Source organism: Pteropus alecto, unplaced genomic scaffold, assembly GCF_000325575.1.
Source record: "Pteropus alecto unplaced genomic scaffold, ASM32557v1 scaffold61, whole genome shotgun sequence".
Classification (NCBI taxonomy): Eukaryota; Metazoa; Chordata; class Mammalia; order Chiroptera; family Pteropodidae; genus Pteropus; species Pteropus alecto.
In genome coordinates, this window is record NW_006434835.1 from 16,335,896 (window position 1) to 16,351,340 (window position 15,445).

The following is a 15,445-nucleotide window of genomic DNA, read 5'->3' on the forward strand; positions in this document are numbered from 1 at the left end:
CGGGCCACCCTGGGACAGCGCTCGCCTTCCCCTTACCTCCGTGGCTCAGCCAAAGCTAAGAAGATCCCCGTCGTTCTTCCCGAGATCAGTATCACTCCCTTTTTCTGGGAAGGCAAAGGAAATGAATGAGTTAGGGAAGCATCTACCCCCTCGCCTACCTCCTCGCCAGACTCCGGACGCCGCGTGGTCTCAGGACAGCGGTGAAGGTGACAGGGTGCTCAGGGCGTCCCCAGGCTCGTCTCCCTCCCGCTGGGTTTGCCCTATGCCCTCCACTCCTACATTATCCTTACTCTATTTCCTGGCTTCCCACCTTCCTTCCACACGCGAACAGTACTGCCACCTCGCCACCCGCATCTAAAATTTTCCCGGGCCCCCAAGCCGGCGACCGGCTCGCCCCGCCCCTCTTCCCCTCTTCCCCTCTTCCCTCTTTCCAGCTCTGAAGCGTTCTTGGGATCTTCTTTGTACTGGCCCACACCCGTCCGGCCCGCCCCCGTCCGGCCCACCTGCCGGGTCTCCACGTGTGGGTCTGGCTTCGACTGAAGAACCCGGCCCGCAACACGTGGGCCGGGTGACAGCGGGACCTGTCCCCTGCCCGCCCCGCCATGTTTACTGAGAGCAGATGGAGTGGCACCGAGACACTGCGGAGACGCGACCTCGGCGTCTGGGCGCGAGGGCCGAAGGGGTGAAAGAGCGGCGTCAGGGAGGCCTTCAAAGGGGGAAAAGTAGAGGGAGTGGAAGAGGAGCGCTGACCTCCGCGAGCTGCCCCTACCCCCAGCCCGCCCCAGGCCTACTGGCCCTCAGCGCTACTCCACCCCCCGGGAGTGGGGCGGAGCCACATACTCAAGTCTCGCGAGCTGCTGAGAAGGACGAAGGAAGGGAGAAAATGTTCCCTTGCGGGCCTGGCAGTCCTTCGATCCCGGTACCTTGGGCTGCGGCCCTGCTCCTCGCTCTGGGCGTGGAAAGGGCTCTGGCGATACCCGAGGTATAGAAGCAAGTTAGAGGTTGGATTGAAGCAGAGCTGCTGGCCAGCCGTGTGTCGCGCTCGCTCGCCCTCGGCTCTCTTCTGCGGGCCGGCAGCTCTGATTGCGACCCTGAGGCCTCCCCAGCGGTAGCGCAGGCGGCTCCCGCTCCTGATTACTCAGGCTGCACAGTTTTCCCAGCGCCCTCGCATTGCCTACGTCCAAAAGCCTTTGAACTTTGACCTTCTCTCTCCTTTATCTTTGAATAATATTAAATTGTTCTTTGTACAGACGAGTCCTCTGGCTCTTCTGCTGGCTCTCCACGCACAAATGTCGCATATCGTGCGGTGATAGGACTGTACTTTCTGTAATGCTTGATGAGTTCTTTGTGTACCTGCAGTCCTTTTTACACCCAGTCACACCGGGGCTAAGTTGAGAAGTCCCTGGAGAGGACATAATAAATATGTTCAAACAGTGATCCTCAAAGATGAGCGCCTTCTCTGGGTAAGGTCTGGTTGCAGAAAGTCTGGTGCTCTGATTGGGCACCTGGTTCTAGGGGGAAAAAAATGCATGTCCTAGTCAAACCTGATAGAAAAGTAGGACACTTTCTTGCTCTATGTTAAAGGAATTCTGGAGAGGAATACTGGCAGTTAACTTTTGATCCCTGTTTGTTCTGGTCTTGGCTTTCTGGAATCCTAATAGTTTTCTCTCTTCTGCAGATATGCATCCAGTGTCCAGGGAGTGTGCAAAATTTGTCAAAAGTGGCCCTTTATTGTAAGCAGACACCAGAGCTAATGTTGCACGCCCGCTGCTGCCTGAATCAGAAGGGCACCATTCTGGGGTGAGGGAGAAGACATCCATGGATAATGGAAAAATGTTCCCAAGTTAGATTCCTCAAGGCTTGCCTGGTTGGCTTTTGGGATAAATATTTGTGCCTATTTTGGAGGCATCTAAATGATGATTTGCAGACTTTTAAATCTGTTAGAGCATTTTTGGCTAGGTAAATAATCTTGTGGTTATTCCTGGTTGAAACTGCATAAAAGTCATAATTTTTGCCTGTTTAAAAAAAAAGGCTTTTATAGCTTTGTTTTTAAAAAAAAGCTTTGTTCTTTTGTTTAACTCCTTTTGTTTAATTCTTTGGATTATTTACTGTGTGTCTTCATGAAATGAGCTGCTTAACCTCTAAGACAGTACTAATATGGTTTTCTTCCTTCTGATTAATTCATGTTCATCTTTGAACAAATTCTTCTTCCTGCCCCCTTATGCAGGTTAGTCCCTGCATTTTCTCCCTTTACACTCTTGAGAATCCACCTATTCTTATAGCTTCAACTGTAACCACTGTGCAGGTATCTCCCAAAACTAGATCTCTTTTAGTATCCTTTGATCTCTCTCCAAACCCCAGGTAACTGTGGGTACCTCTGGCTTCCTGTTCAACATTTCCTCTTGAGTAATACCCTCACTTCAAACTCAAAATGTCAAATGTCTTATTTCCATTTTCCTCTTTCCCCAATCTACCTAAGTACATCTCTGTGTTAAACTTTCTGAAAAACAAAATTTTCCCATTATCACTCTCTGGCTTGAAAATTAGATTTCCAATTATTTGTCCACTCAAACCCTTCATGAAGGTCTGGCTTTGGCCTACCTCCAAAAGCTTTGTACCTTTATTTCTTTGTTCAGGCTCCTCTCCTTACCTGAAATCGCCTTCCCCCACCAAAGTAGTACATATCCATCCTTTAATTTCAACATCTTTTATGAATTCCTCCTACTACTAAATATCAGAGTAATATTTTTAATTTTTTTACTTTCACTTATCCTTAGTGATTATACCACTCAAATTTATATACTGTCCTGTGATTTCTTTCATATTGTAATTTAACGTTTATATTGTTTTTATTTTTCGTGGTGGCCTTGTTCCCCTACTACATTGTAAGCCATTGGAAAGCTAAGATGTTGAGGGGTTTTTTATTCTCCAAATTTTTGCAGTTAGTAGGCATTCAGTAAATACTTGTAGAATAAAAGGACAGACAGCAGTAGATACTGAAGAAAAAAATAATGTGGCGTGGTCTTTAATATTCATTACTTTACATCCAATCTGTGATAGAAAATGCACTTGGAAAAAGCTTTCATTTATATGATTTGCATTTTTTTTCATTTGAAGGTCCTTTGTGGATCTGAGAATCATATCATGATGTAAGTTTCACTGACCTAGACGAGAAACAAATTTCCCATATATGCACAGATGCAAAGAACTTTCTGCCGTGATGCAAATGTACCATATCTGTACTCTCCAGTACAGAGCCACTGATCACATGTTAATGGTTACTGAACACTTGAAATGCAGCTCATACAAATGAGGGCCTGAATTTTTTTTTATTTTAAATTAATTTAAATAGCTACATGAAACTAGTGGTGACTAAATTGGATGGTATAGAATTAAAACATCTACTACAGCACCGAGTTTGTGGCCCTAAACACAGTTGCGTTCAACTAATATTAGCAGAAAAGGGGTTGTATTAGCTTATTGTGGATAGAGGAGAGACACATAGTTACACTGATTATCTTATTTCATCAGGCTGGATCTCCAAAACTGTTCTCTGAAGGACCTAGGTCTAAATTTTCCTCAGGCACATACTGCTATCATCATGTAAGTGGTTAGTTATCCTCCCTGCCAAAAGGTGACTATGGCAAAGGGTTGATGGGAAAGTCTTTGAGGATGGAATCCTAAAATGATATTTGAATACTAATCTAAACTTGGATAACTCAGAATGAGAACTGGATTACCAGTCCTGGACAATGTGTGACTGGAAGGGTGTTCTAGGGTGTTTTCCTAGAGCACAGTGCTAACAGTGTGTGCTTTTCAGAGACCTGCAAGCAAACCCCCTCAAGCATGACTTGTCTGACAGCTTCCATGGCTTCACCCAGCTCCAGACTCTGTGAGTAAGGGTAAGGGGTGGGGAAGAGAATCAGAGAGGGGCAGTGCTGTGAGCTCAGCAACCTGGGACTGCATATTACGACTGTTGTTTTCAGGATACTGCCACAAGATGTCAACTGTCCTGGAGGTATAAATGCCTGGAATACTGTCACCTTGTATACAAACAACCAAACCTGCCTGGGGCAAAGGAACCTTTGTAATAGCACTAGGGATGCAGGTATGCTATCTCATCTCCACCCTTTTGGGAACTGCCTTTTTCTCTTTTGTATTCTCCCCTTTCAGTCAGAAAGACAGTAAAATTGCTTATGCGCCTTTCGTTCAGGTTTCTGAGGCTTTAACTCCTTGGAAAGAAAAGATATTAAAACATTTTATTGTCAGTAATATTGAGATAGAGACTGACAGATGGTCACTGGATTTATGGTGATCATTTCTTTACGTATATAAAGTTTAAATAACTGGTGTACACCTAAAACTAATATGATATTGTATGCTAGCTATATTTTAATAAAAACCTGTAAAATTGATGATGATGATGATGATGACGTTCTAATTATCAGTAGTCTTCTTTCTCTAACTTTGACCTAGAAATAATTGAGAGAATCTAAAGTTGAAGCAGATATTTGAGAAACATACCTAAGGAGGTCCAGTGATGTTCTGTTTTTCTCTGGCTTCCAGAAATATGTCCTGAGAATGGATCTTGTGTGCCTGATGGTCCAGGTCTCTTGCTGTGTGTTTGTGCCGATGGCTTCCATGGCTACAAGTGTATGCGCCAGGTAAGGAATTAGGCCTTTAGTTAGGTATAAGAGAAATCTATAGAGCAAGAACCTCTCAGAAAGAAGAGCCGTAAGACCAGGAGCTGATGCAAATCACCTAGAGAAGGAAACTGAGAGAATTGCTCTGGACGAGGGGATAGGTATACCAGGAAAGAACTGGATGTTAGGATGTAGCCCTTGGTGTTACTTTTTTGTTTTCTTTTTCTTTTTTTTTTTTTTTTTTCGGTCTTTTATTCACAGGGCTCGTTCCCGCTGCTTATGTTCTTCGGGATTCTGGGATCCGCCACATTATCCATATCCATCTTGCTTTGGGGGACCCAACGCCGAAAAGCCAAGGCTTCGTGAACCAAATAGGTCTTCCTACTGACCTAAATATCCTGATCTATCTTAGCTCAGCCAGGGATATTTGATTCCTAGGCGGATTGGACAGCGGGTCGTCCTCAAGGCTGAGGCCGCCATTGGAAGATGGAAAATTGCACAATGCCGAGCGTCACTCCAGTCCAGAAAAGGACTAGTACCAGTTCCCATTTGTGCTGTTAACTATAATAAACTTTTTTTTTTTTTTTCTTTTAGGGAAAGGCGCCCTGGCTTTGTGTGTTTCTTGGTTAGGGTGGGAAGGACCGCTTTGGGGAAGTCCGCTTTCTTTTCAGGTTTCCCCTGGCCTTGCGTGGCATAGACAGGGTCCTCCAACCCCCGCGCCGCCTTGGCCCCGCCCCTTACGTGTCGGCCCCGCCCCTCACGCCGTCTGCGGCCCGCGCCGCCGCAGTCTGCAGCCTCCCATCCTTTTCCGCCGGGTGCTTGCTCCAGGCACCCGCGCGGTTATTAGCCACGTGGGCCGAGTTTGGGCGCACAGTTCTCACGTGGTTCCAGCATAGGCGGAAACTTGGGCTTCCAGCTTCTCTGCTTGCCCACGTCTCTGAGCTGTGTTCCCATGGCGACCCTGGTGTTGGAAGATGGGTCGGTCCTGCGGGGCCAGCCGTTTGGGGCCGCTGTGTCGACTGCCGGCGAAGTGGGTAAGCAAGCCCGGGCCGGCTGCCGACCTCATCCCACTCTGCTGCCCCTCTTTGCCCAGCCTGCCCTGCCCAAACCCCGCCATTTTCCCGCTGGCACACCCCCTCCCTTCCATTCGGCTCCCATACACCCAGCCCAGGCCCTTTGATCCCTCACTGTCAAGGCAACCTCTTCTGGGGCGTTCTCACCGCGCCGGTCAGTGTTCCAAAGGATGCCCTACCTGAGCCTGAGTCCTGCCTCTTTCTTGCAGTATTTCAAACCGGCATGGTCGGCTACCCCGAGGCCCTCACTGATCCTTCCTACAAAGCACAGATCTTAGTGCTGACATATCCTCTGATCGGCAACTATGGCATCCCCGCAGATGAAGTGGATGAGTTCGGTCTCAGTAAGGTAGCCACACCCAATGCTTTCTCTACCATCCTTTTCAAATCAGTAATTATTAATTGTTAGTGAAGACACTGACATTCTGGTAGGCATCCTGAAGTGAACGAACGTCCTCACCAAAGCGATAGAACAGGTACTGTGCAAGGCTTGTTAAGTACCTTGAGAGGCACAGTGCTGAAGGCCAAGCCAGAGTCTGGGCTCTGGTGAGGAACCAGTGAAGATTTTTTAGCAGCAGAGCCCTGTGATTGGAGTAATGCTTTAAGATTAGTGGGAAAGGGACTAGAAACTGGGGTCACAACATTTCCAGTGACAGTGGGACACCCTTCCCAGTTCACCTACCAAACCAGTGAAGTTGATTATCATCTTCTAAACCTAACTTTACTTACCTTGATTCATTTTCTACCACTTTTCAGTAGAGTTCTTACCTCTGGACAAGAAAACTCATTTTATTCCCACAATGAGTTTTCCCCTATCCCTCCTCCTCTGGAATTTGAAAACTAAGTTGCACTCTGAGAGTTCAAGTAATAAAATAAATCAACACAAGTTAATAGAAGAAATCATGATAGCCTAGGTGCAGTATTTCTCAAACTTGTTTTGTCTTAATCCAGGCTTACTGAGCCTTTAATTCTTAACTTGCCTTCCCAATCACCCTGACACTTGGGAAAGGGACCTCTAGATAAGGGACACACTTGTTATTCCTGGAAAGGACCATTCTTCATCACAAACCTATAAATACACCACATTCTAGTTTTTAATGCAGTATCTTGGTTAACACGTCAGTATTCAGCTTTGTCAACTGTAAACACACAAAATTGATTTTATAAAACTGCAAAATTGAGGCTCTGACAGAACCAAGATGAGCAAGGCGTCCTAGAGAGCCACCAGACTACCATGGATGCTTTTGTGCCACATGCATTGTACACAGATTTGTCCATCTGCAGACTAGTCCTCCTGGCCACAGAGGGTTCTGCCACACTAATCTTCAGATCCCTAAAGAACAGTTTCAATATCCATCTTGCTTTAAATCCTCCACCACTAAGCAGATATGATTTAAATATGCCACTCCCTCCTACATAAATTACCTGTTTTTCTTTTTAGTTATTAAATGTTTATCTGCTGGGTAACAAATTTGTGTTATCTTTTTTTTATGATAATCCTCTGTGAAGGGAAGGGTATAATCATGCCTAGTATTATTAAACTTTTTATTTAGTAAAGAATTGTGTACCTACCTGTATTACACTGCTTTTACCACACTCTGTAATTATGATCTTGTTTATTTACATGTTACCTTATTAATTTTCATGCTCCCTAAGTAGCAAATTAACATGTGACACAGGGACCTTGTCTTTTTTCATGGTCACTACCCCTCCCCCAGCACTCAATGTTTGTTGACTGCTACCAGGTATCGGTTACCTTGCTCTTGAGGAGTTCATAGTTGTCTGAGGAAGACACATAAACACATTCATATTACCACATAAATAGCAAGAACAATGGAAATGAGCTTAGGTGAGCTGTAAGGAAGAGGCACAAGCTGCAGTGGGTAAGTTGGGGTGACTTCACAGAAGAGGGGATTTGCGATCTCAGTTTTGGATAAAGGAAAAAGAAGGCAAATGTCATTTTTAATGATTAATCAGGCATCCTGGGCCCATGTGTTCAGTGCTTTATATGGGAGACTGCATTGCTTGTAAAGGGCAAAAGCATGAGGTGCTTAGTGTGTTTAAGGAATGACAGGTCATTCAGTGTAGCCGAAGTATAGGTCCATGCTGGACAATGGGAATAGACTACATAGGGAGGCATACGGGCTTCTCATGATCTCCTTCCATCGACAGTGGTTTGAATCCTCGGGGATCCATGTGGCAGGATTGGTAGTGGGAGAGTGCTGCCCCACGCCCAGCCACTGGAGCGCCATCCGCACCCTGCACGAGTGGATGGAGCAGCATGGCATACCTGGCTTGCAAGGTACGGTGCAAGCACAAGGGTGTTTGGGCAGAGCACAGGTGCCTGGGTGGAAAGAATCGAGCAGATCTCTGTGCACTATTGAGACTCGAGTCCAAGTGTATGATGGAATGTATCTTATTTGAAAGGTTTCGATTGGGGTCTCAGGCAAGGAATTTAGCTCTTGCTGACATGGAAAATTTCAAACATACAAAAAAAGAGAATAGTATAATAAACTCCCAACTTCTATAGTTATCAACTCAGGGCTAAATTTATTTCATTACCACTGCTATAATCCCAGATTATTTTGAAGCAAAATTCAGACATTGTGTCATTTCACCCATAAGTAGTTCCATATCTATGAGAAAGGAATCCTTTTTAAAACATGACCATAACAACATTATCATATCTTTAAAAAAATTAACAATAATTTCTTAATATCATTAAATATCCAGGTAAGGTTTAAAGTTTTTCCAATTACCTATTTTTTTTTTTTTTTTTACTGTTTGTTTATTTGAATCTGGATCTAAAGATCCATACATCACATTTGGTTGATATGTCTTTTTAATCTATGGGCCTTGTAACCTATTTGACAAAAACAGGTCCGTTTTTCTTTGGAGTATCCCAGAGTCTGCATTTTGTTGACTACATTCCTATAGTGTCATTAAGGGTGTTCTTTTCCTGTAAACAGATCTAGAGTCATGGTGCAGTTCATCTGTGATATTTCTGGCAAGAATCCTTGATAGTAGTGTACTTCCATCAGGATGGCCTAGGATTTTGATGCCTATAGAACAGCTGTGTGTGACTCGGGGCTCTGGAATGGAAGTGCTCCTGGAAGTCTCATGCATGACTGTGTTAGGGGAGTGTGATCTCTTCAGAGTGTGCTCTTTTGACAGGAGTGGACACTCGAGAGCTGACTAAGAAGTTGCGAGAGCAAGGATCTCTGCTGGGAAAGCTGGTTCCAGATGGGACAGATCCTGCATCCCTGCCATTCTTAGACCCCAATGCCCGCCCCCTGGTGCCAGAGGTCTCCATTAAGGTACAGAGGCAGAGTGGGAGAGTGCTGCAAGCTGTAGTACAGTCACCATACACTCGAGGGAGAAGTAGAAGAGGCCTCAGAACTGGGGGTAGGTGTGCGCATATCTGTACCTATTAATCACAGCCACTAACTGTTGTCCTTTGTTCCTCAGGCTCCATGGGTAGTCAATGCAGGGGGTACCCCTCGGATCCTTGCTTTGGACTGTGGCCTCAAGTATAATCAGATCCGATGCTTGTGCCAGCGTGGGGCCGAGGTCACTGTGGTACCATGGGACCATGCGTTGGACAGCCGGGGTGAGTAGCTGGGGTCTGTACGTGACCACAGACAGACGGCATGGGTGGGAGATCTGTCCCTACAACACGAGTTGTAGGGAAGACAATGGAGATTAGGGCTTCAGTCTAACGGTAAGGGCTGCAAGTGTGTCTCTAGTTGAATACTGGTTTTGATGTCATCTTTTCTGCCCACTCCAGAATATGAGGGTCTCTTCCTGAGTAATGGCCCTGGTGACCCTGCCTCATATCCGAGTGTAATATCCTCACTGAACCGTGTCTTATCTGAGCCTAATCCCCGGCCTGTCTTTGGGATCTGCCTGGGACACCAGCTGTTGGCCTTAGCCATTGGGGCCAAGACTTACAAGATGAGGTGGGACTTATGGGGAGAAGAAGGGTCCACACTACTGACATGAGGGTTGGGGAGTCTTGGGAATGGGAAGAGAGTTGGTGTTTATTAGTATTGAAACAAGAGTGGGGGCTGGTGAAAATCCTAGATTCAATAAGAGCTTGGTTTGGTTCATTGGTGAAGGGGGCAGGTGAAAGGGGCCTGTGACTCAGCTGCTTCTATGTCTAGATATGGGAACCGAGGCCATAACCAGCCATGCTTGCTGGTGGGCTCTGGGCGCTGCTTTCTGACATCCCAGAATCACGGATTTGCTGTGGAAACAGACTCACTGCCAGCAGGCTGGTTTCCTCTCTTCACCAACGCCAATGATCATTCCAATGAAGGCATTGTACATGACAGCCTGCCCTTCTTCAGGTGAGCCTGGATGATTCTGGCAGAGTGACTGGATGTGCACAGCTTTGAAGCCCCCTGGGACTTGGAGATCCAAGAAGTAAAGCATAATAGTGGGTCCCAGTCATCTATCCCGCTACCCACCTCTGAGGCTGCCAGTGCCCAGGCCAGTGCTGATGACAGGTTTCATGACCTAATCTCTTCAACAGTGTCCAGTTTCACCCAGAGCACCACGCTGGCCCTTCAGACATGGAGCTTCTTTTTGATATCTTTCTGGAAACTGTAAAAGATGTCACAGCTGAGAATCCTGAGGGCCAAACAGGTAAGCACCTGAGTAGAACTGAGTTGTAAAACCAAGAACAGGGCTGGCTCCGGGATGGGCATAAGACTCACATGCCCCAGGAAACATGCTTGGGAGGTTAAGGAGGCGGGGCGGAAGGGCAACCAAGCCAAGATGGTTCGTTTATGCTTCTGTTGAAAGGAACTCCTGAGTCATGAGTCTTGGGTTCTAATCCTGACTCTGCCACTCATTAGAGGCATGACATTCTAGATTCTTCTGTAAAGTGAGAGGGTTAATACAGATGATCTCTGCGGTCTCATTCAGCTCTAATAGCTTATGACTTTCTTTGCCTTCACAGTTCGAGAACGGCTGGTTGAGCGCCTCTGTCCACCTGGGACTCCCAGCCCAGGCTCTGGGCTTCCACCACCACGGAAGGTTCTGATTCTGGGCTCAGGGGGCCTCTCCATTGGCCAGGCTGGGGAGTTTGACTACTCAGGCTCTCAGGTAAGTCGTGTCCATCCTGCGCCTCTGGGTGCGTGACCCTCAGGAATGGCCGAAGTCTTCAGGAGAAGGGCTGAGGCATGAACTGGTCATAGGGAGGAAATGAACAAGGAGATCTAGGGAACGTGCAGCAAGGTGAGGTGCTAAGGAGTAGAAGTTGGTTGTTAGGGACTAAGAGTACAGAGAGGAAAGAAGAGGAAGAGAAATGCCCGCCGGGGACTCCACAGCCTTGCTTCTACAGTTGACGCCGACAGGCCGTCCTTGTCCACCTAGGCGATCAAGGCCCTGAAGGAGGAGAACATCCAGACATTGCTCATCAACCCCAACATTGCCACGGTGCAGACCTCCCAGGGGCTGGCCGACAAGGTGTACTTCCTCCCCATAACACCTCACTATGTAACCCAGGTACGATGGGGCTGAGGCGGGGCTGAGGAAGGGGACCTGTGTGGGTGGGTGGGTGGGTGAGGGGAGGGTCCCATGGTCGCCTTGGGTTTCTAAACCTCTTTGATCCGTCCCCTGACCCAGGGTCCTGATGCCTGTTATGCCTCTCTCCTCCCTCAGGTGATCCGTAATGAGCGCCCAGATGGCGTGTTGCTGACTTTTGGAGGCCAAACAGCTCTGAACTGTGGTGTGGAGCTGACCAAGGCTGGAGTGCTAGCACGGTATGGTGTCCGGGTCCTGGGCACACCTGTGGAGACCATTGAGCTGACTGAGGACCGACGTGCCTTTGCCTCCATGATGGCAGAGATTGGAGAGCACGTAGCCCCCAGTGAAGCAGCAAATTCCCTTGAACAGGTCAGGTTCGCGGGGTGGTTGCGGGGAGGTAGAATGGTGTTCATATCTTATTTTCTCTGGGCCCAGGACCCTCTGCTCAGCAGGCAGTCAAGGCCTGACCTGTTTGTTCATCTCTTCTGCTCACTACAGGCCCAGGCAGCCGCTGAGCGACTGGGGTACCCTGTGCTGGTGCGTGCAGCCTTTGCCCTGGGTGGCCTGGGCTCCGGCTTTGCATCTAACAGGGAGGAGCTCTCTGCTCTGGTGGCCCCAGCTTTTGCCCATACCAGCCAAGTGCTGGTAGACAAGTCTCTGAAGGGATGGAAGGAGATCGAGTATGAGGTGGTGAGAGACGCCTATGGCAACTGTGTCACGGTAAGTGATAGAGGCAGGGCGGGAGTAGTGTTAGGCAGTATGAGCTCTTGTAAAAGCAGAGGCCAGGGCTGAGATCTTTGAGGGTTCAGTGTCCTTCAGACCCAGAGGCAACACAACCCTGAGCTATAGCCTCCTGACTCCCTTTGGCAGTCACCTCCATGAGACCCTCCCTTCCCAGGTGTGTAACATGGAGAACTTGGACCCACTGGGCATCCACACTGGTGAGTCTATAGTGGTGGCTCCAAGCCAGACACTGAATGACAGGGAGTACCAGCTACTGCGGCAGACGGCCATCAAGGTGACCCAGCACCTTGGCATCGTTGGGGAATGCAATGTACAGTATGCCCTGAACCCTGAGTCTGAACAGGTGAGACTCTAGGTCCTGGAGCTGATATTTCTTCCATAGAATTTTGAAGCTTCAAGGCTAAGAGGCCTTTTGGCCCTGCAAACACTGGAGTAGAAGCCGGGATTGTCTTTGGTGGTGGTGGGCTGGTGGGCGGGGGCGGGCATTTGCTGTGCATCCCTTTGGAGAGGGCTTTATTTTCTTGCCTTTCTGAGATTTCTCTTAGATGAGCCTTCTAGGCCAGTTACCCAGTGACTCTCTGTTCTCTCTCTTTGCAGTATTACATCATCGAGGTGAATGCCAGGCTCTCTCGTAGCTCCGCCCTGGCCAGTAAGGCCACAGGCTATCCCCTGGCCTATGTGGCAGCCAAACTGGCTTTGGGCATCCCTCTGCCTGAGCTCAGGTACAAGGTGGGGGAGAGATCAGGGAGGTAAGAGGGTGGGGAGCTGAAGAAAACATTCATGGAGTAGGAAAAGGATATTAGCCTGGATATGTGGGAATGGAGAGAGCTGTCTGGAATCTCACCCTTTATGTTTCCCACTCTGTCCTTTTGGCACCCCCACCTGCTGACTTCCAGGAATTCGGTGACAGGGGGAACAGCAGCCTTTGAACCCAGCCTGGATTATTGTGTGGTGAAGATTCCTCGCTGGGACCTCAGCAAGTTCCTCCGCGTTAGCACAAAGATCGGAAGCTGCATGAAGAGTGTTGGTGAGAGAGACACACCCCAGGAGAACCCTCCCCAGATCACCCCACGGGGTCCCACTTTTCCCAAGAATCTAGAATATCATAGAGTTAGTTCGCCGGCACGGCCTTTCAGCTCCTATCTTAGCAGCTCCTTGGAACATAGTTTCTCAGTGCTAATAGGGACATTTCAGACTAAGATATAGTCCTTATTAGGGGTGGGGATTAAAGGCATCTGGAATTCCATGACAGAATACACATGCCACCTCCACTCCCAGATGGCATGTCAGAAGCTCTGGGATGCAGTGAGAGCCACCAGACAATCTCATCTGTCTCATACCATTGAGTTGCTGAGGTGCCTGCAAAAGGAAAGTGTTGTGGCCAAGTAGAGGGCAGGACCAAGAGCCGAAAACTAGACCTGGTTGCTGCTGTTCCTCTCTTACAGTGACACCAGTTCTGTGAAACTCTGCCCACAGCATTTCATGGCATTTTGCCCAGGGCTGCCCTTAAACTGTCAGTGACAGTGATGGTTTGTTTTCTGTGCTAGTTTAAAAATACTGATGTTTGGGAGAAACAATGACTACTATTTTCCTGTGAACCCTTCTAAATCCAAGCCAGCACCATGGCAGCCATTCTTAGCATATCCTTGTCTCTGAGCACTTTCTGCCATTGTCACTAATGAATTTTTTTTTAAAGCAATATGTAAGATCAGCAGAATTTCAGAGACCTCTTTCATAAAAACAAGGAAAGTAAGTAGTGAACACTGAATGGGCACAGCAGTCGGTCTCCACGCAGTGGTGGAGTGTGCTGGAATTGCATTCATATGCTCCCTTACAGTGTCCTTTTTAATTGCCTCAGACTGTTCTCTAAAACATTTTGTTTCATTAAGAGCAATAGTAGCCTTTAAACAAGTAAGTCTAAGCTCAGATTTTATTTCAGAATTTTTAGAAATCTTATAAGACTGCCAAGTTGTTCCTTCTGGAGATGAATTCCTGTTATATGAAAATTATATGAAAACATGGGAACGAAGCCATAATTGAATTGTGGCTAGAAGAAATGGATTGGCAATAGAACAATCAAAGATTGGTTCCTAGATAAGATATTTCAGTTTTAACATATATTCAAGTATTTTTGGAATGTGATCTTTAGTAACTTTTTGTAACTTTTATTATATAAGTTAAGATATATGCATCATCAAGAAATAGAAAAGATAGTTTAACTAATGAATAATCATTAGTCACCTGTAATAATAATAATAATAATCACTTATAATCTTGTCACACAAAGACAATATATATAATCATATTAATTTAATCATATATATGATTCCAGAATTTTCCTGGGCATGCAAGTAATAGTATGTTGGGTTTTTCTTTTACCCAAAATAAAAACTTATGTAATATAACCACATTATGAAGGAATTAAACAAAACACTCAATCTATTTCCTTAACACTATTAACATCTTGGTGTTTTAAATTTTTTTGAAGAAATATTAGGATTGTAAACAGAAAAATACAGTCAGTAAGAAATACTTGAAAACCCTAGGAGAAATTGTCAAAGGACATAAACAAAACTTTACAGAAGAGGAAATTAGTAACCAAACGGGGTTGGGATTCCTCTTATCAGTAAATAGAAATCTAGTTAAATGAGATAACATTTTTGCTTATTAGCAAAAATTGTTTAAAATGATCATACATACTTCTTAGAAGATTGGTTAAACCTATTCTTTGAATCGTAAAACACACTTCTGTAAAGCAATTAATGCTTACGGAGGTCAGAACCTATTGCCCCTGTACTTCTGGAAATTTATACTAAAGATAATCCCCTCACCCTGTAAAAAAAAGGTAATCCAAAGCACAGAACACATCACAGCCTTACTTAGAATGATGAACACTTCAAAGCTACATGTCCTTCAGTAAGTGAGCAGTTAAATTCTGGTAAATCATACAGAAATTAAACTGCTGGTAAAGAGGTCACATAGCAATGTGAGAAGATGCTTACAAAGAGAGTAGCAGGGTGGAAGTTGTATGTGTACTATAATCACATATAAAATATACCTGGGAAAAAAGTCCAGGAAGAAGTATTATAAAGTGATAGTTATAAATGCGATTAGCTCTAGGTGGATTCAAGGAGTAATGGTATCATCTTCCCATTATCCAGACTTTTTGATAAAAGTTTTAAGGGATGAGACAGATTCCAGATGGTGTCCTCACAATATGAATAAAGCAAACTAAGTGGATAACTATCAGTGGCTGGGCCACTGTGATAAACTGTAACATGTTCCAATATTCATATACCCATTTTAGGCATTTTAATTCTATATTCACTAATAAAACCTGAAAATCATAGGGAGAAGAGCTGAAAATTAAAGATTTAATAATGAAACACCATAACTCCTACCACCATGAGTCTTGAGAACCTCTGGGACATTTGACTGTAAACCATGAGCATT

General features: G+C 46.0%; 3 protein-coding genes across 4 annotated transcripts in view; 2 read left to right on the forward strand and 1 right to left on the reverse strand.

Moving 5' to 3' along the window:
* SLC5A6 (solute carrier family 5 member 6) overlaps positions 1-791 on the reverse strand; it is a 17,375-nt gene extending 16,584 nt beyond the window's left edge. Inside the window, exons 1-2 of one of the 2 annotated variants that reach the window (XM_025045658.1) lie at positions 504-791; positions 37-104 (exon numbers count right to left, since the gene is read on the reverse strand). The gene's annotated coding sequence lies outside the window, so the exon portion shown is untranslated. The remainder of the gene's footprint in view (positions 1-36; positions 105-503) is intronic. The other variant, XM_025045656.1, reaches the window with a different exon arrangement.
* Positions 792-829: 38 nt separating this feature from the next.
* Positions 830-5,236, forward strand: ATRAID (all-trans retinoic acid induced differentiation factor). The gene is made up of 7 exons (XM_006910321.3): positions 830-982; positions 1,679-1,800; positions 3,532-3,603; positions 3,821-3,892; positions 3,987-4,108; positions 4,567-4,664; positions 4,905-5,236. Exons 1-7 carry the CDS (start codon positions 884-886, stop codon positions 5,007-5,009), a joined length of 690 nt encoding a protein of 229 aa, XP_006910383.3. The 5' UTR covers positions 830-883; the 3' UTR covers positions 5,010-5,236.
* The window catches only part of CAD (carbamoyl-phosphate synthetase 2, aspartate transcarbamylase, and dihydroorotase), a 24,400-nt gene continuing 13,521 nt past the window's right edge, over positions 4,567-15,445 (forward strand). Inside the window, exons 1-16 of the mRNA XM_006910322.3 lie at positions 4,567-4,664; positions 5,238-5,677; positions 5,926-6,065; positions 7,889-8,018; positions 8,891-9,033; positions 9,185-9,326; positions 9,504-9,675; positions 9,880-10,065; positions 10,251-10,363; positions 10,680-10,825; positions 11,096-11,227; positions 11,384-11,617; positions 11,747-11,968; positions 12,147-12,335; positions 12,590-12,714; positions 12,889-13,019. Coding sequence (XP_006910384.1) covers positions 5,596-5,677; positions 5,926-6,065; positions 7,889-8,018; positions 8,891-9,033; positions 9,185-9,326; positions 9,504-9,675; positions 9,880-10,065; positions 10,251-10,363; positions 10,680-10,825; positions 11,096-11,227; positions 11,384-11,617; positions 11,747-11,968; positions 12,147-12,335; positions 12,590-12,714; positions 12,889-13,019 — 2,287 coding nt within the window. The 5' untranslated portion in view covers positions 4,567-4,664; positions 5,238-5,595. The remainder of the gene's footprint in view (positions 4,665-5,237; positions 5,678-5,925; positions 6,066-7,888; positions 8,019-8,890; positions 9,034-9,184; positions 9,327-9,503; positions 9,676-9,879; positions 10,066-10,250; positions 10,364-10,679; positions 10,826-11,095; positions 11,228-11,383; positions 11,618-11,746; positions 11,969-12,146; positions 12,336-12,589; positions 12,715-12,888; positions 13,020-15,445) is intronic.

Bases quoted from the DNA above. Each gene is read 5' to 3' on its own strand.
- ATRAID (XM_006910321.3), top strand. From the start codon at position 884: ATGTTCCCTTGCGGGCCTGGCAGTCCTTCGATCCCGGTACCTTGGGCT. The intron at 1,801-3,531 runs GTGAGGGAGAAG...TTATTTCATCAG, and splicing joins CAGAAGGGCACCATTCTGGG to GCTGGATCTCCAAAACTGTT. The intron at 3,893-3,986 runs GTGAGTAAGGGT...TGTTGTTTTCAG, and splicing joins TTCACCCAGCTCCAGACTCT to GATACTGCCACAAGATGTCA.